This window comes from Tyto alba, unplaced genomic scaffold (assembly GCF_018691265.1).
Source record: "Tyto alba isolate M040663 unplaced genomic scaffold, T.alba_DEE_v4.0 Super-Scaffold_21, whole genome shotgun sequence".
Taxonomy (NCBI): Eukaryota; Metazoa; Chordata; class Aves; order Strigiformes; family Tytonidae; genus Tyto; species Tyto alba.
In genome coordinates, this window is record NW_024881295.1 from 3542158 (window position 1) to 3563626 (window position 21469).

Below are 21469 nucleotides of genomic sequence, written 5' to 3' on the forward strand. Positions count from 1 at the left end.
GGGGGGGCCCTGCCGGGCCAGGTGCTGGGAGCATGGGTGCCAGGCCCCCGGGCCCTGCCGAGTGCAGGAACCGGCATGTGCGGTTCACTCCTCTTACCTCCCAGCCCTGCCAGGAAACCGGCCTCCTTGCCTCCTGGGATTTGTCCTGAATTCCCACCTTCCGGGAAAATCACCGACTCTCTCCTCAGGTGCTCTCAGATCACAGAATGGTTTGGGTTGGAAGGGACCTTAAATATCACCCAGTTCCACCCCCCCTGCCCCGGGCAGGGCCCCCTTCCCCCAGCCCAGGGGGCTCCCAGCCCCGTCCAACCTGCCCTTGAACCCTTCCAGGGAGGGGGCAGCCACAGCTGCTCTGGGCACCCTGGGCCAGCGCCTCACCACCCTCACTGTAAAAAATTCATTCCTTATGTCCAACCCAGACTTACCCTCTTTCAGTTTAAAACTGTTGCCCCTTGTCCTGTCACTACAGGCCCTGGCAAAAAGTCTCCCTCCATTTGTCTTATAAACCCCCTCTGCATATTGGAATGCCACTCTAAGGTCTCCCTGGAGCCTTCTCTTTTCCAGGCTGAACCCCAGCTCTCTCAGCCTTTCTTCATAGGAGAAATTAATTAATTTCTGACTAATTTCTGGTAATCTGCTTTGGAAAATCTCTTAGGAGACGGAGGTCCCCACATTCTATGGGATGCAAGCATTTCTGGAACTTCCAGAGAGGAAGGGCTACCAAAAAACAGGTGTGAGTCCCATCCATCATTTTAGGATCACCAGCTTCCAGGATCAGCTGGAGTTACCCAGCCCCACATTTGGCTCTTCACGGTCCTTGTATCAGCTATTTCAGTGGGCAGTAGTGGAAAACCTACCTGGTCACGGGCAGTGTTACAGAACCAAATCCTTACAGTCTAAAGACTCCGAACAGCGTATAGTTAATTCATTATTACCAATATTCCCATTAATACTTTATTACTGAAGTGGTACACTCTGCTCTTGGTTATTCCAGCTATGAAGAAAAGGAGCTTATTAGTGCTCCCTCTTCCCAGCAGCCCTTTCTGCCCAAATCATCTTTATGTCCCTCCCACGTACCCAAGAGATTCAGTGTTCCTAAACCAAATACTCTGACCCACTGCCTGGACAAGGTGTTACATAAACTGCCAAACAACATTGATAAGGACCAGTCCCTCCCTACTAGTCCTTCCAGGGGGGTGCCAGTAAGAGCTCTCTGCTGTACCCAGCCGCTCATCTCCAGCTATAGGAACACGCTCATCTCTGATTCCTCTATGAGAAATGAGCCAGTTGGTTCCTAAGTGACTAATGGGAGATTGACAGTGCAATAAAAAAGCCTTATTTCATCAAGAAACTACAGAAAAAATTCCAGGAGCCTATCAAGCGTCTATCATTAAATTGATCTCCAAATCTGAAAATAGGTATTTTAATGAAGATCAAACAGAGCTTTTGATCTGTCATCTGATTTTGAAACTTCTGCCTCATTCTGAATATATCTAAGTGTAAAGAATACTTAGGATAAGCAGTCTGACCCTGCATTCGCATGGAAGAGGGGGTAGGGAAACACTCTTTAATTCTCTTTTCCCACTTCATCCAAATCCTCATGGTTTGAGGGGAGGGATGGGACAGAAAAGCTCTGCCCGCTTGCTGCAGCAGCTCTCACTGAATGCTTTTCTTGAGAAAAGGGCGGGCAGGCAACCAAAGGCACCAGGCAGAGCTGTTGCTCGCGGTCCGTCGGGGGCCTGCCTCCGCGGCGCAGCTCGGGCAGAAGTGGGGTGCGTTTGAGGCGGGCAGGCTGGGGGAAGGCTGCGGCTGGCGTTTGTCTGCCCGCATCTCAGTAGCCACAATACGGTGTCTCCATCTGAGTTATGGTCTGGGCTCCTTTCACAGTCACTGGAGAGAAACGGACACTGTTAGGCGGTGATTCATCTGACCTATTTTAGATGCCTACCTTAGGAGTAAGTGAATCATGCCCCAGGAATGCTTCTTGAATATTTGAATAAGGGGCTTTTGTTCTCTTCCATGACTTATTCTCAGTTTGTTAAATGCAAGATTTCTTGCTTTTAAGTAATACTTTTTAATTATTTTCATTTTTAATACAGAGTTAATCTTTGCTCAGGATGAGGATGTACTGGTAAGGCACCTTTCTCTGAGAGCTGGGGTTTCAAAAAATCAGCAGTCTCACTCCTGTGACTTTATAGTTTTTCTTCTAGAAGGGATGTGTGAAATAGAAACGGTGAAGTAATAAGACCAAAGAAGGCAGAAGCCCAGGGGGGGAAAAGATGAGCAAGTCAGAATCTGAAACAACGTAGTCAGGAAACACAGATGATGTGGTTTCTGTAAAAAGCTTGTTTGTTCAGTCAGAGGGGAAGGGAATTTGTGTATGCATAACTGCAGTTTAATTAACTGTAGGAATCACAAAAGGCAGATTAGCTTATTGGATAGACTATTCAATATCATATTATTATATGGGATATGATAGAGGGATACACTATTACAGATTTTATGCGTGTGTGTGTGTGTGCGTCTACTGTTGTAGACTCCAAATCTATGTGCATGAGGTGGCAGAGGAGCTTGACAGAGAATGGTCTGTGTATGGAAAGTGGAAAGTGACGGACTAGATAATTTTTGTTTTTACATCAAATCATCCAGCTAGTTCTGTGGCTTTTAAAGTTGCATTTCTAACCCTTCGGGATAGCTAAGAAACACTTGAAGATGGGACCCAGCTTCAGAAATGATCCCCTAATGTAAAGATATATGTCTGTAAATGTTACAGATTATTTTTTTCAGTTGTTTAAATTTTCCCTTCTGCACGAGGGCAGCATGTGCAACAGGAGACCAGCAACTCCTGTATTTTGAAATAAGTATGTAGGGATGCTGTGCTATTGTTCCTGCGCCTCCAAAGGTGTCAAGGGTTTGGCGTTGCTTTCTCTGTCTTCTCGCTTTTTCTTGCTTCTCGCTTATCCGATCAGCATAGCATCATGCAAGGAGCAAGGTGGGAAGTGGTTTAATTCACTGGAACATAGACCTGAGCTCTAACTCGTGTTCCTATGTAAACAGGGCTGTCTCTCAGCCCCAGGCCAGGTTTAGAGGTTCTTCATCCCTGACATTTTGTTTGCTGTTGTATTTGCTTTCCCTCCTGCTGAGCCCTTGACAAGAGCTACTGATGAGCTGCATTCATTGTTCGTTTTTATATGTGTTTGTATGATAGCTGCATTTTGAAGTAATTGTTGTATAAAATGTGTTTATAAACTTTACTTATGAAAAGGGTTATAGACTGAGCTATAAAAAACATTTAGTTGGGCAGAAGACAGAACTTCATTTACAATGGATAAATGCATTGTTGTTACTCAAACTAAGCAGCATGCAAGCTATTCATGGAATGGCATTCATCTTTAATAAATATTTTACATAATACATACAAGTTATTCATGGAATGGCACTCATTTTTAATACACATTTTATGCAATGCTGACCACTCGAGACTCCCAGGAATTAAAGACTTGATAACAGTGTGGTCTGTCATATTCTTTTCCTCACTTTTGACCTTAGTGCTATAAAAGTGGTTGCAAGCTTTTTTTCAGTTCCAGACTCCCCAAACATTTCCAGTGTATTGGTCAACTGCTGTATAGTGCATGCAAGCCTATTGATAGATCTGTGCTTTTTTTTGTGACTTTTCATATATTCCTCAGTACGTGTTTTAACCCCCCTTGTCAAAATTCACAGGCTCGTAGAGTGAAAATTTGCAGTGTATTTGTGATGACTTCTAATTTGGAGGGAAAGAGATGCTATTTTAAAACATAATATGATTGGGTTGTTGCAGTTCCTGATGGCAAATCGTCCTGGTCCCTTCACTAGTTCAAACATTAATCTTTGGGAGAAGCCTGGTCATGAAGCTGTGGGGCCATTTATTGGCTGTACCGACACTTCGCCTTTGCTGGAGGTAGGTGTGGGGCATAGCAAGCTCTGCCCAGGAGGAGCAGAAGGTGTTTTGCATACTGAGTCATGGTATTAAATGTGCTTTTTACCATTATTTACAGTGAAATTCGTTGTAAGAATGAATCAGGTCATTGGTATTTAATCTGAACTAGAGCTGTGAAACATCAGGTGACTCGGCAGGGGATAGATAGGTTGCTGTGACGATGTGTACTGTCCGGGGCTGCGTAGCTCTTCCAGGCAAAACACGTCCTTGTGGTTACACCTTTTTCTTGTATTTCTTCTTGCCTATGTCGAAAGCCTGTACACGTAATCATTTGGAAAATTTAAAGGCTTTTTAAATTTCTTAAATTATTTCTTTAAAAATAAATGTCTCAATGTAAATATACATCTCTGATTATGATACATATTAGTATAAATACAAATGTATACATGTATAATTAGAAAACAGTGTAACAGTCCATTCTCAAATGTTTTATCTCTGTAAGAGGAAGAAGTATTCAGAACTGAGTTTTGTGATGGCTTGTTTTACAGTAATATTATGTGCAACGCTTTTTGTTTACACTGCAGGGCAGGGGCGGGAACACTTTCTTCTATTTTTAATTTTGTATCTTAATGATATGAATAATTCACAGTGGTTTCTCCTGTATTTTTTCAGTTGACTCAACCTAATGCAGTCAAGTCATGAAGTACGTATATTATGCTGGGATAAGACTTCTACAGCATGAAACGGATCACTAGTATTTAAGCGCTGAGTTCTAGGTTTGATGAAAATCTTTTTAGATCAAGTATTACCCACAATGATAATAATACGTAACGTACAAAGCTGAGCTTTCACTCCTTCTACTATCAACTTTATAATTATAATGTTTTTAATATATTTGTTCTTAAGGGTTTATTGTTTTCAGAAGAAGTTTACTTGCTGTTTGCTTGCAAAGGAAAATGTGAAATTTACAGCTGAAATGGACATTTATGTGTAAAGGCATTTTTTTCCCATTTTATTTGTTTATTGTTTGGTTTAGGTAGCACTGCTTTATCTAAATCTTGCACATGTTTTATTAGTGAGTGTTAACTATTCAGTAATCCTAGTAGAGAAAGTATGGCAGAGGAATTTAGACTCAGTTCTTTAGCTCAGAATATAGTATTATAAAGAATTCACATTGGGTCCCTTTTAAATTAAATTACTTATGATCCTACAGAGCTTCCTAGCCAGTTTTCTTCCCTTCTTTTTATTTTTTTTGTGGTTGTTTTGGGTTTTTTACCCTTTGCTGCTTGTCAACCCTGGATGCAATTCTGAGATCTAAAAAACCAGTATTTGCACATCTTTTTGATTTCCTGAGACAAATTCTAAATATAAAAGTGGTGGCTTTGTCTACAGTTTCAAAGACTGGATTTTGTTGCTGCAGTCATGATCATAATAAAGGAAGGAAACCAAACACACCATGCAAACTAAGGTGGTTTATGGTTGGACTCGATGATCTTAAAGATCTTTTCCAATCTAAATGATTCTATGATTCTATTACTGGCTGGGGGGTTTGGGGTTGTGTTTTGTTTTTTGTTTTTGTTTTTTTTTTTTTTCCCCTCCCCTTGGTTTTAAAATATCAATTGCTCTCCACGCCAGTCCTTCTTTTTCCATTACCTGTTGAAACTGGAGTCGTAATCTAAACCTGGTAGAATGTTAAATTTCCTCTGCCAGGCAGCAGGTATGTTCCAGCTTTTGACCTGTGCAATACTAGAAAAGGCCACACGAGGGGTATTGCAGCAAGGTTGTCGAGATGCTTCAGCAGAAAGCTGTGTGGTGCTGATGGCTGGGTCTGGAAGAGTCCAGGCAAAAATTCATATGCAACTCTAGCCAACCCATTAGACTTTAGTTCTGTAATATGAGGGCTTAATTAGGTCCCCTGTAATAATTCCAGAACACTCACAAAAAGCTTGAGAATGACCCCCGTGTAGTCATTAGAAGCCACAAAATACCTGACTCAGAAAAACCTACCCAGGGAAGGGAAAACTCGTCGTCTACAAGTTATTTCTAAAGGACTTCACGTGAATGTGGGAAATCACTCAGTTGACCTTGGCTATCTCTGAGAAAGGTCACAGGTCTCTGCAGTTTCTCTCTGACTAAGAAAATAGGTGCTGCAGCAGATGGGAGTGCCTCAGCAAGAAGTTGATGGGCTGTTGGAAAAGGTGGTGAGCAGAACGCTGCGCACACACCAGCACAGCAAGAAGGTTAGCTACCACATATTTCTGGCATCAGCCAATTATTTTTTTTTATTAGAAGAACAGATACAGCCTGAGGCTACTAAGGTATGTTTTAGGTGTGACAGCTGAGCATGTTTCTGTTCAAAACAACTTTATTTTACAATTTTTCAAATTTTAAAATTTTATTTTAAATTGCTAGGACAAATCAAGAGTTAATACAAAACAGGGGTTTATTAGACTCAGTGTATTACCTAGGAAAACATGCAGGATTCAGACAGCCAGTTTGCTCCTGCACATAAACATGAACTGATACATCTTCCTCCGTGGCTTTAACAGCACCTGAATGTTTCTGGTCCTCCGTGGGGACAGAGGAACATACTAATTTTTCCTCCTCTGGCCTTAAAGTAATTCTGGGATGGTTTACCTTTGTCAGCCAGTCAGCCTGGTTTCTTGGGGACCATTTTTTCCCCCTTTATTTTCAAGATGTGTGACAGGGGCTGTGGCTCTTCTGTGGCTCCCTCTCCCAGTTTCACCCCTTTCCTCACATCCCCCTGCCATGTACCACAGCTGAATGCCCTCTTTGTCACAGACACTCAATCACAGGTGTCCCTGCCCTGTCGTAACTAGTTCCCTGTTGAACAACACGGGGGAAAGAATGGATACTAATGAGCTGTTGCTTGGAGGTAGGAAGGATTGGTTGGGGTCAGGTAAGGACAGACAGTTTTTAAACTGCCTTGCTGCCAGAGGGATTGCACTGTAGAGTTCCACCTTAAGAAACACCAACACATGAAACAAAAAGATGCCTCGTGTTTTCCCTTTTAATCCCATTTTATGCCTGCGAAATCCATAATAAATCACGTAAACAACCTTGGACACCTTCTGTATCGGTGCCTGCAATCCAACCAGCCCACAAACTATTGCCATGCAGGTTTTCCACTCTGTCTTTGCTCTGGTTTCCCCCGTCTATCCACCTTTTAGTATGACATTCCCCTTCTGGTTCTGCCCAACAAAGACTCACAGCAGCCAGTCCCCCCAGGCACACAGCAGCATTCCTGCACTCTCAGCTTCTCCTGTGCTTGCTGCACGACCACCCTCCCAAGAGACAGGCTGTATTTGTAAAGAGATAGCATGTCAGTATTCTTCATAATTTTCTCACTGACTTCCTGGGAAACTATTTTCTTGACAACAGGTGCAATCATGGATTTTTGCATGTCCCTTTCTCTGCAGTCTTAAAATAAACGCTGTAGGAGGTCAAGTGTTTTGCTGAACCATCATTGCTGTGGCGTTTCTTCTTTGGTTGGCAACTCTCCATGCTATTTTGAGTGGAATCTAGGCAGAATTCACTGTCACATTAAATCCTTTTGGTACTTGTGCCCTTAGGTGGAGCAAAGTCTTCATCTAATGATATCCCCATCATTCCGTGCCTGCAGCAGCAGTTGCTGAGGTCCCTTGATAAGGAGAGTCATGCCCATACCCCAGTAAGTGATTTTAATTGACTAGGTAGATTTCTTATTTCTGGATGAATCTCTAGATTTTTAATTATACTTTCCCTTCCATCTTTAAATTAGGTTCCAGAATTGCTAACTGTCTTCTGGTAGTCATCAGTATTTAGCTCTATAAAGTTAGCATTTAACTCTATAAAGTTTTCCTGTGTCAGCAGGAGCTGGCTAACTGGAATTTAAACTTTTTTTTTTTTTTTTTTTTTGTGTGGATTTTAATGTAGTACCATTAGATATTACAAAATCAGCACCTTTGTCCACGGTGTCCAGCTCTGGACACATGCTTAGGTTCGGACATCTCTTTATTCTTCCCTCAACATTTTGCAGTGGAACATCTTCCCTCCTTTTTTCTTCCAGCATCTGCCTCTAAGACTGCAGAGGTCTTTGTCACCTTCATGAGTTTTCTAGGAAAGCCATGAATTGACACACGTGGTCCATCACATATGCTCCGTCTGACATGTTTTCACCTGAGTCACTCCTTCATCCGAGGTGTGTGCACTGGAATACTGTACTGCAAACTGAGAGACAGATGCTTTAATCTGGACCACATGGTGAACTGTCTCCAACGGAAGCTAACATTCATGTTTAGAAAGCAGGCAAAGCGTTGCTAAAGGAAGAAGGAAAATCATTTCAGTTTCTGCTTTGGGCTGAGGCTTTACCTTTGTTTTGGCTCTTATTATGCTTTATTTTTAATTAAACTTGTAGATAGGTCTTGTTATTGAAAAAACAGTATTAAATGAAGATTCTTGCATTTGTAAGAAATTTATCCTAAACTGTGTTTTTTCCCTGGATAATTACCAGTACAGCAATCCCTCCCATTGCTCTCTTTCCCCTTTCTCTTTTCCATGCCCCTGAGATACCCCATCCTGCCACAGCTTTGGCTGCTCTCCCCTGCTGTCTCCTTAGCCAAGCCTGTGCGAGAGGAGTAACTTGCTCCTCCTGCTTCAGATGGTCTTCCTTGCTGGGGAAACGTGCATTCTGCCACCTCAGTCTGTTGCCTGCTCTGCAGCTGGGACAGGAGGCTGCAGGAGACAGATGTCCAGACACAGGACATTCCTTTCCCTAATTAAGTCATCACTTGTAGGTGCTGGGGAATGTACCAGCTCTCCAGTTGTAACTCACTACTCCGAACATGAAGAGGAGACGCTTTTCCCACAGAAGTCAAGATAATTCCCCATAAACACAGGAGGAGATCAGCCCTGACTCCCCATCCCTTCCCTTGTGCTATCTGTCAGAGCACGCCACTGGGGAAGGACAAAAGGAAGGAGGAGAGAGCATCCCAGCAGCAAAAGGCTCAGGGAAGAAGATAACAAAAAGCAAAATCTATCCATCAAACCACTTGTGACAAGAAAACAAACTTCCAGGTCAGGGAGGCAACAACATATGAGGCAAAGCCAAGCTGCCACAACTCAGTAAGGACTTTTCTTTTTTTACCCAATCTGCAAATGTGTACCAGACAGAGGAAAGGAGCAGGAGGAGGGGTTGAAGCAGTCAGGGTTACCCTCAGCCCCAGGGTATGAACATGAAAACACTGCTGTTTTGCAGAGCAGAGAAGGTGCCTTTTGTTTTTTTTTTTTTGTGCCACAACACATTGAGCACTTCGAAGCAAGCCAAATGTTGCTTTAAAATGGCACCAGATCATCTCTAGAGAATTTTCTAAACACATTTTGCACACTTCCAGGTGCACTGCTCATGGCTGGTGTCCAAACTACTAAGATGGCAAACTTTGATCTCTGCAGGACTTGACATTTAAGTGCACACACTGGCAGAACTACAAGCAGGTAAGCAAGCTGTGAGGAACCCTTGCTGCTATACATATCAGCAGACTTGTTTAGGCTCCCTGCATTCAGCTTCCCTTGATTCACTGAGAAAGGTGCAGCTAAACCAGGAATAATTCTATTTTGTTTCCATGGCACAGGCTTCTGAAGTTCCCTAGGCCTTGGTTCTTGCATAAAGAGTAAGGCATTTAAAGCAATCATTGATGATTGCAGTTTCCTGTTTGGTACCAATGATGATTAAACTCATCTAAGCCTCTCCTCCACTTCCCTCAAACATTTTCTGCCTGTCATACTGACACAGCAATAGTGTGTCTGTACAGTGGATTGGATCAGGAACTGAGCTGGCTAAAAATAACTAAGGGTAGAGTGGGGAACTATTACTGTTCAGTCACTGAAACTTTCCAATCTGCGTCACGATGCAGTTGCACACACAGCTGTGCTGGCACAGTGAGCAGAGCACGGGAGTAAATGACCACGAGGACACACAGAAGAGGGGATGAGGAACACTCATTTTGCTTTTGAAAGAAATGCAGGTGGAACCACAGCTTCAGTGGGATGAGTGGGGTAGTACACACCTGGCAGCTCCACTCCTCAAAGGTACTTAGCAAGAGACGAGCACCGATTCCAGCTGTGTAATGTACGTTTGGAAAATAAGATTCATAAGCTGGTCCTCCTCTGGAAATATTCCTTATGTGTGAAAAAAAAAAAAAAAAAAAAAAGGTACATTTCTGATTAATGCATTTGTTCTGCTTTCTCTTAACTCGTTGCTGCTCCCTCAGGGCTGTTTCATGGCACGGAATGCATAGTGGCAATACCAACGTAAGGGTAAGAAACGGCTGAGCTCTCTGGATGTTTGTCACCACCGCCCCAGACTGCAATTTTCCCTCACTTGTGCCAACTGTTTGTGGAGCTGTGCTGAGTGGTGGATCAGGGAAGCAATCCAAGTTAAAAATAACCCAGCGGGTGGCTGGGGATGGCAAGAGCCGTAGCCATCCGATGTAATCTGCTGTCACAAGCCTGCGAAAGCTGTTTGCAATTGCAGGAAGTCATGAAAGCCCACCCTCAGAGTTACCTATTTGATACAAGAAATAGAAAATTGTCAGCCAGCTTACGGAGTCTTATGAATGAAGAGGCAGGAATCCTTCACCCATGCTCATAAGGGATGAGAGAACAAACCTTACTGTGCACAGATGCCAGCATAAAACATCTTCACACAAGCTTTACTTGAGCTGCCCTTCATATGACAGTTTTGCAACAAAAACTAACAGTGGTGTATGCTGTTCAACTGATGTATGTTGTTTACTCTGTGGATTAATGAGAAAGCTCCCATGATTTTTACTTTTTAAGTTCTGGAAAGGCACTGCAGATATGGGGCCAGTGCTAGCACCAAGCAGTAGAATAGCAGAGTATTCTTCACAGACCTGAACCTAATAGCTTCGTGTTACAGAGCAAAGTACCCATCTGTGGATGTATTCTAGAAGAGCACCTCTTCTTCTCAGCTCTAGAAAAACAATACCACTGCTGTGATGCACCAGCACTAACCTACGTGATCACAGCAGCAGTGTTGTGGTCTTCACCTCCTCATAGGCTTGGAAGGGAGCATCTGTAATTATTCATTCTCTCTTGTATTCCAAGCCATATCTGGGTTTCTTCTGACTTCTCTCTTCAGTTCATGGCTTGTGCCTCCTGTGATGAGTATTTTTAAATACCAGTCATTTCCTTTTTCTTCCCCTCCTCCTTCTGACTTGGCACTGCTCTGTCTCCCTTCCCAGGAATGCCCCTGCTGAGAGCTGGCTGGCTTGGATGCTGATGGCAATGAAGGTGAAGCATCAAGAGCTTCAGAGCCTGAGGAATTTCAGGATCTCCTCAGATTACATTTCTTGAGAAAGGAATTCACCCTTTCTTCACAGGTATTAGTGGCTCTGTACACACTGAGGTGGAAGATGCAGTTGAAACCCACAGTTACATTAACATTAGCAGCTACATCACATATTAGCCAAATGAAAGCAAGTGCCTGAGGCTTAGAGCAGGATGTGGCTGCCCTAAGGCAAACTCTGAATGCTTTCACACCAACCTCTGTGCTCAGAATAGGCCTGAGACAGAACATCTCTGTCGACTATGCCAGGTAACTCCTTAGATTTCAAGGGTCCAGAAGAAGTACCATCATATTTTACCAACTTATTTCAGAGGAATCGTGTTCAGTGATTTTAATTTTTTTCTCTCTAGACACAAGGAAAAATGTTTTGTTCCATCCCCCTACCCCCTTGCTGCTTCTTTTCCTGTGATAATTGTTAATAGATACATATATAATTTTTTTTTTTAAAAAGTAAAGCACCTTGTGGTTCCTGTTTGACCCCTAGGTTCACAAAAAGGTTTGATCATATGTCCAATGAATTGGGAAGATATCAGCAATCTCTCTAAAACATAGCATATGTAAACTCTGTTTTTCCTGGTTTGCTTGGTATTTCTGCCGGCCTGAAGGCATAGAAAGAAATCAAAGGTCAACTGTTAAAGAAATCAGGCAAGAAAGGAAAGCAGTTGCCCAGCCAAGAGGCATCTTCTTAAGCACAAGAGCCAGGTGCAGAGCTGTTCGAAGCAACTTCTCAGACCCTATCCTAGAAAAGAGGATCTGCTAAGGCTGGGAAAAGGCAGATCAAATGACATAGGTCTGTCAAAAGCTCTGCCTTCTGTAAAGGCAGATGCGTTTTATGTTATTTGGGGTAAGCAAGGAGAGACTGCCCTTCTGTGAGGAGAAACACTGACAGAACAGGGACTGACGCAGAGAAGCCTCCTGTGGTCCTGTGCTTAAAGATGGGAAAGCACACCCACCTGAACCCCAGCTAGGTGGAGTTCAGCAGTATTTTGGTGAAGGTCAGCTTGAGGTAGAGACATAGCAGGCAACGGCCCAAAGCAATGTATGCCCAGCAGCAGGAGAATTGCAAGAGCTCTGGAAAGTGAAAAAAAAAAAAAAAATGTCCAGACATGAGGGAGCAATTACTTAGAGGGTCTGGAGAACGGTGAGGTTCTCCTCCCGAAAGGTTCATCAGCTGTCTTATGAGATGTATCAGGTTTGGCATGGAAAGGCTAAAGGCCCTTCAGAGCATGGGACATGAGCAAAAGCAGCAAAACAGACTAGCCCATTAATGCCTCTTTTGACCTCTGTGCGCTCCATCTCCTTAAAATATCCTGAATTTTTCTTTTTACAGTTGTGGGAGATCTTGTCCTTGTGTCTCTGGCTATTCAGACCAGCGTTGTTGAGGTAAAGGGGAAACAGGGCCACAAAGAACAGTTTGCTGTGCATGCAAGGGTAGATTTGTTTGATGTATCTCAAAAATTGCTTTAGAGATTACATATAAAATACTTCTTAAAATTTATTAAGCAGGCAAAACACGCCTCTTGTCCAAAATCAAAAGAAATCTGTTTTCCCAGCCATAATGAAGCAAAGAGGAATGTAAAAGAAGTAGTATTTCAGTCATCACTATTATATATACTTTGTCAGTAGGGGACTGGAAACCTGGATCCCATACAATCCAGGTGACAGAAGTTGAAGATAATCTCCTCAAAGCAGCTGCAGCTCTGCTAGAACCTGGCTCATCCATCAGGAGGATGATGGTGTGTCACTGCAGAATAAAGCTCCGCCACTTTCTCCAATAAGGAATGGTGAGAGCACTGTGTGCCATCTCTCTGTTTTTTTTCAGATTCATGCAGAAATGTTAGATGAAAGTGAATTCCAATTCTAAGAACATCCCTCACCTCTGGATTCTTATTTGCGTTGCACAGCAGCTGTGCTAAGTAATAGTCATCCCTCTGTGAAGGATGATACATGTATTTCCAAATCTGGTCCTGCCAGGGGCCAAGAAATTGTGATGCTCAGGAGGTCACTCTGGGGAGAAAGAAATTAAAAACGATGGGATAGCAAAGAACCCTAAGGTGGAAAAATTTTATTTCAGAGACGCCAATCATCCATTTGTCTATCTTAGGTATTTCTAAAGTGCCATATTCTCACTGTAGTATCTAAGCACCATTAGCACAACAGGAATTTACAGTATTCTACAGAGCTCCCTCAGCTGGCAGGAGGATCTGGGCACCAGGTGGTGACCACAGGTCTGGGATGGAGTGTGCTAGGGATGGTCTGCTGAAATGATAGTAGCGAATTACCTTTTGCTTTTTCCAGCAGTCTCCCACTATGATCCTGAGGGAGAAGGCAGCTGGTCGAGAAGCCAATGAGCTAGCTGGCTTGTGAAAGTAAACCTTCTGGTTCTTGACTTTTTGCACATGCCTTTACCTCTGTCTTCTGAATTTGGCTTATGAGTTTGTGCTGCCCACAAAGCAATTAAATCCCTAGAAGAGGAACATGCCCTGAAACTTCTACAACAGCAAAGGAAGGGTGGTGCCCAGATTCTCCTCTCCAGCTAGATGATCACAAACAGTAAGAAGGCAGACAGGCCAGGGGAAGTGAATTACTTCAGCCAAGTGACACTGAACAGGGAAAACTAACAGTGGCTGTGGAAAGGAACTTCAGAAATGTGCTTACACTGGTGAGCAATCCAATCCTAGCCACTAAGACTACTGCACTGGCAATGTGCTGTGAACCCTAAGGCCACTTTGATTTGGCATACATTTTTAAATAAGTTCATAAAGATCTTAGAAATAAATGCACGTCAATCCTTTTAATTTATAGAGCTTTGTTAACTATACACAGCACTTCACAAAGCATGTTGAAAGGAAAAGAAATGCTCTGAAGACTGCTGTGAAGGCATATTCAGGGCCAGCTGGCTTTTCAAACCAGAATCTCGATGTGAGGATTTCCCTCTGAGTTGAGCTCAGCTATGTGCAGACCTGGGCTTGATTTCATTGATCTGCTACAGCGACTCCATTCAGATTGCCAAAAGAAAAGTTGCATTCACAAGATGCCTTTTCCTGGCAAACAGGGCTTCTCATCCAGTTTTAGTGCTGTAGATTTCCTTTTGGAAACTTAAACTGGAATGGGACAGACCCACACAAATTGATCAGTTCTACAGCAGCATAACCTATGAGTTCAGTTAAAAATGAGCCTACCAACTGAGAGCTGTAGCATCCCCTCTGAAAGTCTGCTAGCAAATGAAAATCTTGACGCTTCTGGAACCAATTAGATGACCATTAGTCACATTTCCAAACCACTTTCCAGAAGTGGAACAGAAATCAAGAAGTCATTGGTTTGAAGCTGTTCATAAAAAAGAGCAATCACAAAGCTAAAAGCAAAAATGTGCATTTGCAAACGACGGCTTTGGTTCCTGTATAAACAAAGCCAACCCCATTTCTGAAAGCTCCTTCTACTTCCCTGAGCAGCTGCACATAAAGGTGCCTTGTTCCTCTAGGAGCTGCAAACAATTTTATGCTCCCCCTACAGCTCCTTTTTATTGAACTATATGAAAATACATTTTATCAGCAGTTGAGTGTCAAGAAGTGACTTGGGGCTTGCAGAAAGGATCCCTGCAATCTCTTGGAGAGCAGCAAGTTCTGTAGAGCAAGCCATTCACAAGCATCCTTGGCCAGCAGCTGCTCAAATGCATGGATCTTCTTAGCATCTTTATTTCCTTCATCTCTTCCCCACCATAGCTCCAGTCCTTTCACTGGCTTCAGTCTGCATTCCTTCTTCCAGAGACCTACTACTGAAGCCATGAAGCCAGTTGTAGGACTAGTAAGGTACACCACAAAACCAGAAATCTTTCCTAAGCTCCAGCAGTGCTAGATAAGCACACCAGTCAGTATCGTCACTAAAATGATTAGCAGCAAAACAGTTTAAAAATATAAACAATGTAGAGTGTTGCACTGCAATTCCTTGTAGTTAAAACCGTGAGGGGCGTACATCCTACAACTGCCACTGATATGTACCTGGGTAAAATAAGGGGGAGTGACATTTAGAAGTCATTCCCTGCAACCCTAGGGGCCACACATATTTTTACAGACATATAAATAAAACAACTCAATTCCTGATCTTATACACACACACACACACACACACAGAGTAATCAGTGTAAACCTGAATGTCCTGATATGAAAATTCATGTTTTGGTACAAATCCTATTTCTCCCAGCTTCTTATTGAGAAAAGCTAGTATACACAGTATGTTTAGCGTTTTGAGAAGTAGTGATATGGTGTAGTACCGTACAGCGGGCCATTTTGACCACAGCCATGGTGTGCACACACATGATTGTTCACATAGAAGTGTGAAGATACACCACATACACTTAGTATAAAAGCTAGTTCATACATATGCAAATACATACATACAGGTGTTATTTACACACACACACAAACACACACACTGGTCAAAATGGGACTTGAAAAATACTGGTATGGAATCAGGTCAGTCCTAGTACACTGTTGTTCTGTCCTACTTTGCAATGCAGCTTACACCAGTCCACTTAAACCGTATCTGTGAATCTGAATTCTGCACAACCAGGCGGCTAATAGTACAAACTCACAGGTGACCTCCAGAGACCTGTCAAGTTGAGTACCACAGTCTTAGCAGCAGCAAGTATAATTCTGATTATTTTTTTTTTTAAGCCCCCAGGTACAATAGTTCTTCTACATCAGTTACTCACCAGTTCTGAGATTCCAGAACAGGCCACATCCCTATCCCACAGCTCTCTTGTTCCTATTATCCAAGCAGCATTTGCAGAAAACCTCTGTAGGCGTGCCTTCCTTCTCTGCTTCAGGGTATTCCTACATGTTCCTTTTACAAGCAGGCTCAGGTGGTCTTTCCCTGTGCTTTAAGATGACCTGCACACTGTATTTACACAATGCAGAGTCTCCAGCTTCTCAGCAGGACTTACTTAGCTTTGACCTGACTGCTGTATGAGACACAGAGCAGGCTTAGACCACAAGCATGGTAGGCTTCCATAGACCTATGCACTATATAGGTCACATTTCAGCTGTGAGTGGAACAAAGCCCCTTAAGGATCCCTTCTCCCATCTTATTTCCCTTGGCACGACCACACATGGATACGTTGCATGCCCAAGCGGCTTCCCATCAACGTAACCTGGCACTCTGCATTCCCTTCTCAGGCTCCCAGGCACACACCTCTCACAGGAAGGTGAGAGAAAACATCTGTACCCTGGCCACGTGGCAGATGGCATCCAATTCTAGTGCCGGGGAAAGAGGGTGACAGCGCCTTGGGAGGCAGAACTACCCACCACAACCACCGCTCACTTTCTGTCCATGCCCAAGGTACACCAGGAAGAGGAGGTGACTGAAAAGGGCAACATGGGCCAAAGAAATTACTCTGGCCTGCTGCCTATAATCCAGGGGCCCTGGTGTAGTCACACCCATGTCCACCCCCTTGTCGCTTAGGCACATTTTGGACAGGCCTCGATCAGAAGCTGCATCTTAGATCACCCCCAAACCACACCTAGTAACACTGCCTACCACACATGCACCCGCTGGTGTGAGACTAAGTAGGAGTTGCGACTGAAGCTCTTCCCACAGTGGGAGCACTTGAAAGGTTTCTCCCCAGTGTGGGTACGACGATGACGGATGAGGGTAGAGTTGTCACTGAAGCAGGTCCCACACTCGGCACACTTGTAGGGCTTCTCCCCAGTGTGGGTGCGACGGTGCTGGACAAGGTGCGAGCGCTGGCTGAAACTCTTCCCACAGTCAGGGCACAAGTATGGCTTCTCACCTGTGTGGACACGCCGGTGGATGACCAGCTTGGAGCTCTCACTGAAGCACTTGTTGCAGTCAGCACACTTGTAGGGCTTCTCACCCGTGTGGAGCCGCTGGTGGGCAATGAGGTTGGAGCTGTCACTGAAGCGCTTCCCGCACTGGGGGCACTTGTAGGGTTTCTCACCCGTGTGAAAGTTGGCATGGCGGAGCAGGCCGGAGTTCTGGTAGAAGTTCCTCCCACACTTGGCACAGACATAAGGCCTCTCACCAGTGTGGTTGCGCTGGTGTTGCACCAGGTGGGTGCTCTGGCTGAAGCTCTTCCCGCAGTCCTTGCACTGGTACGGCCGCTCCCCTGTGTGGACGCGCTGGTGCTGGATGAGGTGGGAGCGGCGGCTGAAGCTCTTGCCGCAGTCAGCACACACGTACGGCTTCTCCCCGGTGTGGATCCTCTGGTGGCGGATCAGGTCGGAGCTGCGGTTGAAGCTCTGCCCGCACTCGATGCAGATGTAGGGCTTCTCTCCCATGAAGGCTCGCTGGTGCACCACGGTCTCCTTACGCTTTCGGAAGCCGCAGCGAGAGGTCTTCTCCGGCCCCGGCTCTGGGGAGAGAAGGTCTGGCCTCAGACAGGACACTTCCTGGTCGCAGCCTGGAGGAGAAGCTTCCCTCATGAAAAAGTCCGAAACGGCCCCACGGGCTTCGGCTGCCTCCAGCCCATCTCGCTGGAGATCCCCCTCATTTTCACTCATGCTCCCATCACCTGCCGGGACAGAAGGAGAGTCCAGACACAACCACCACGTTCAGTCACTGCCCGCGCCCCCTCTTTTCTCCACCCAGCTGGGGCCACCGCAGCAGCCCCACACGGCCCCCGGCCAGGTGCTGCGTTCTCCCCCCTAGTCCATCCCGGCTCCGCCGCTCCCAGGAGACAGGCGAAGGCGTCGGCACCGGCTCCATCCTCCCTCAACCGTCACCGGCCGCCCCTGTCACCTCCGACCGACACCGGCACAGGAGAGAGGGGCGCACCCCGCGCCCGACCCCCTCCCGCTCGCTCCCCGCCCGAGGGGGCCGGGCCGGGGCACGGGAGGCCGAGGCGCGGGGCCGGGGGAAGGCGCAGCCGGGAGCGGAGGCAGAGCGGGGAGGCAGAGCGGGGAGGCAGAGCGGGGAGGCAGAGCGGGGAGGCAGAGCGGGGAGGCAGAGCGGGGAGGCAGAGCGGGGAGGCAGAGCGGGGAGGCAGAGCGGGGAGGCAGAGCGGGGAGGCAGAGCGGGGAGGCCGGCGGGCAGCGGCGGGGCCCGGCTGCGGCGCCCGCCCGGCCCTCCCCCCGGGGGGGGGGCCAGCACGGGCGGCGACGCTGCGGGAAAACCCAACCCCCGCCCCGGGCGCGCCCCCGCAGCCCAGCCCCCGGTCCCTCAGCTGCCCTCGCCCCAGGACGCCGACCCGCCGTGCCCGCCTCACCTCCGCCCGGCGGCACGGCCACGGCCCCGGCCCCGGCCCCGGCCCGGGCGGGGGGCGGAGGGGGCGCCGGGCGCGGCCACCGGCCGCGGGGAGGGGAAGTTCCCCCGCGCCGGGCCCGCCCCGCCGGCACTTCCTGCGGCTCCCGGGAGGCGGCCGGCTGGCCTCTATGGTTGTAACCCTTCCGGCCCCGGCCCACCCAGCCCTCCTGCTCCTCGCTGCGGCGGCGGGCGGAGGTTCCCCCCCGGCGGGCGAGGCGAGGCCCGGCCCGGCCCGGCCGCCGGTGGAGCCCCTCCCCGCCCGCGGCGTCCCCTCCCGAGCCTGGGCGCACCTCGCAGCCTCTCCCGCTCCCCGAGGGGCGGCCGCCACCCTGCCGAGCGAGGCCTGCCCCGCCGCCGGGCTCGCCCTGCTGCTGCTGGTCCCTGCCTGCCCCCGGGGTGTGGGCCCTGCCCCGCGTCCGGGTCTGGGGAGGGACGAGGAGAGGCTGGGGTCGCGCAGGGCCCGGCCGCGGCTGGATCTCGCCGTAGGGGTGCGGGACCGGCGCTCGGTCGGGGACCGCGGGGCAGTTGGAAGCGAAAAGGACCGAGGTTTCGCGGGCCGTCCTGCTCGCCTGCCCTGCCCCGGCCGTGGCCTCCACCGCTTGTGATGCTGTCCCGCAGCCTCTCCTGCGCTGTGCAACCTTCACCAGCTTCCTTGCGCTGCCACGTTTTTCTGTTGCCCCAGTTGTTTTCATCACCTAACGCTCCCTGGCATGTCTTTGTGTATCACAGCTGTCTCTGGTTCCTCTCACATTTCTTTATTCTGGCTCCAGAATAAAGAGAAGGCTCTGGGGAGACCTTCTCGTGTCCTTTCAATAGATCGGTGGGGCTTACAAGAAAGACTGTTTTACAAAGGCCAGTAGTGACAGGAGAAGGCACAACGGCTTTAAACTAAAAGAGGGGAGATTTAGATCGGGCATAAGAAATTTTTTACCGTGAAGGTGGTGAGACACTGGCCCAGGGTGCCCAGAGCAGCTGTGGCTGCCTCCTCCCTGGAAGGGTTCAAGGCCAGGTTGGACGAGTCTTTGAGCAACCTGCTCTAGTGGGAGCTGTCCCTGCCCGGGGCAGGACTAGATGATCTTTGAAGGTCCCTTTCAACCCAAACCATTCTGTGATTCCCAAATTCCAGCATCTGACACATTCATAAACTGCTCTGTAAACAAGGAACAGTGTCTGTTTTGCTGAAAGGAAACTCAGAGGGCATGGAAAAAAAAAAAAAATTGGATTTACCAAAAGGTAAGAAAGAAGCCTAGATTTTCATGAGTCTTTCACGCAGTTGGGTCACATAACTTGGAATTAGTGAGTCAACCAAGAGGATAGGACACACCTATTTTTAGCTTGGAATGCAAAGGTTTGCAGAACCTGAACTGACACTCTGCTTAAACACTAACATGAATATTAATTTAAAAATTGACTATGATTGTTAAATAATATGAGTTAAATGCTAGTGTTTTCCACAGTTACTCAAAGCAGAAGAAACAAAAGACTTTTTTATGCTTTGGTGCCCTTGAACAAAGCAACAACAACTTTTCTTTCTGATCTGGTATCGTGGGAAAACAGTTCTGTTGTCCCCACCATGCATGATGAATTGTTTTTTGATTTATTCCCAGTCCCTTTTAAACAGCTGTCTAGTAATTGTTCTGCAGACCTTATACCCAAATGTTGCTTCATTGAGATAAGTGCTGTTGACTCGGACAATTAGGCATTGCAAGGCAGAAATTAAGTTGTGTAAATAAGAAAATGTGTTCCATGAGATAGAAAAACAAGAGGAAGGATCCGTGAACTATGTACCTGCAAAGTGCCCGGTATAGTCAACTGGAGAAAGAAAAGGCCTTTGCTGAAGTCTTTCACAAGGGCTGCAAGGGAATACAGCTTAAAATCTTGAAAATTAAATTTAAGGAGCAACTGGTAAGTGGAAAAAATGTAGCGATTGCGTTCAGCCTGTTCTCTGCAAGCTGGAGATGCGGTACTCAGGATGGATACCTGGAAAATAATCACAGGTAGGGAAGATGGAACCTGGAATCAAATTGTCAGTAGGAGTACGGCACAGAGGAAGGTTATGTTAGTACTTAGATGTCAATGCAAAAGAAGATGCTGACCCTAGGACAGGACAACATCGACCTCACAGAGGGTGGAGGCACAAAGGAAGTGGGTATGTAAAAGGAAGAGGGCCAATAGTTGTTCATGAATGTGTTTTTTTTGGTGGCTCAGAAGAAATACTTCTGTATCTTCAGAGTGAAGGAAATGGTAATGAAGCCGGTCCCTCACTAGGTAAGGAAGATCTGGGAAGGTGGCCAGGGATGCATTGCTAAAAGCTTTGAAACATAACACTCATCAGAGTAACAGCAATAAAAGGCTAGAGGATGACAGCAGGATGGTTTGTTGTGAATAATTTATAGCAGCTTAATTCATACCAAAATAATTTATAATAAGGATTTTAATCATAGTTTAAATCATCAAGTGAGCAAATTTGAATTAAGCAATGTTAATCACATTTTGTAGGCATAATTTTTACAGGTTTTCTTCCCTAAAGGAAAGACTGATTCTTATTGTTTGCTAAACATTCAGAAATCTTAAACTAAGCATAATCTTTCCACAAAATAACCCATTTTTTGTTAGCGAGGAGCATATACTACATATACACACAAGCAGTTCTACAAGTTAACATGCTTTTAATAATTTAACCCACATAAATCTTCAGTGTCATGATTTTGTAAACTGTTGAATTCCACTTCCTATTTATTAAATAATTAATTTGTTTATTCCAGACTTGACAAGGTATTTGTGGAACTGGAATCATGGAAAAGAAAAAAAAAACAGAATTTTCAGTTTGTCTTGTGAGTGAAATATGATGAACAGATGTAATAAACGCTTTATGTTTAAAGTTGATATATTTATTAAACAAAGCTCAAGAGACGGAGATGATA

General features: G+C 45.9%; 1 protein-coding gene across 4 annotated transcripts; it reads right to left on the reverse strand.

Annotated features, from left to right (window-relative positions):
- Positions 1–3391: 3391 nt before the first annotated feature.
- LOC104357273 (zinc finger protein 239) lies at positions 3392–18178 on the reverse strand. 4 transcript variants are annotated; one of them, XR_006165535.1, is made up of 3 exons: positions 15997–18178; positions 9985–10096; positions 8146–8238 (listed from the first exon to the last, which is right to left on the reverse strand). XR_006165535.1 is itself a non-coding variant. In XM_042795226.1 (1 exon), the coding sequence occupies exon 1, from the start codon at positions 17801–17803 to the stop codon at positions 16817–16819; it is 987 nt and encodes a 328-aa protein (XP_042651160.1). In that variant the 5' UTR covers positions 17804–18178; the 3' UTR covers positions 13336–16816. The 4 variants fall into 4 exon arrangements, 1 of the variants encoding a protein (XP_042651160.1); XR_006165536.1 differs by lacking the exons at positions 8146–8238; positions 9985–10096 and adding an exon at positions 3392–4234; XR_006165537.1 differs by lacking the exon at positions 9985–10096 and having other exon boundaries at positions 8164–8238.
- Between the last annotated feature and the right edge of the window lie 3291 nt (positions 18179–21469).

Coding starts and splice junctions, on each gene's coding strand:
- LOC104357273 (XM_042795226.1), bottom strand. CDS start 17,803: ATGAGTGAAAATGAGGGGGATCTCCAGCGAGATGGGCTGGAGGCAGCC.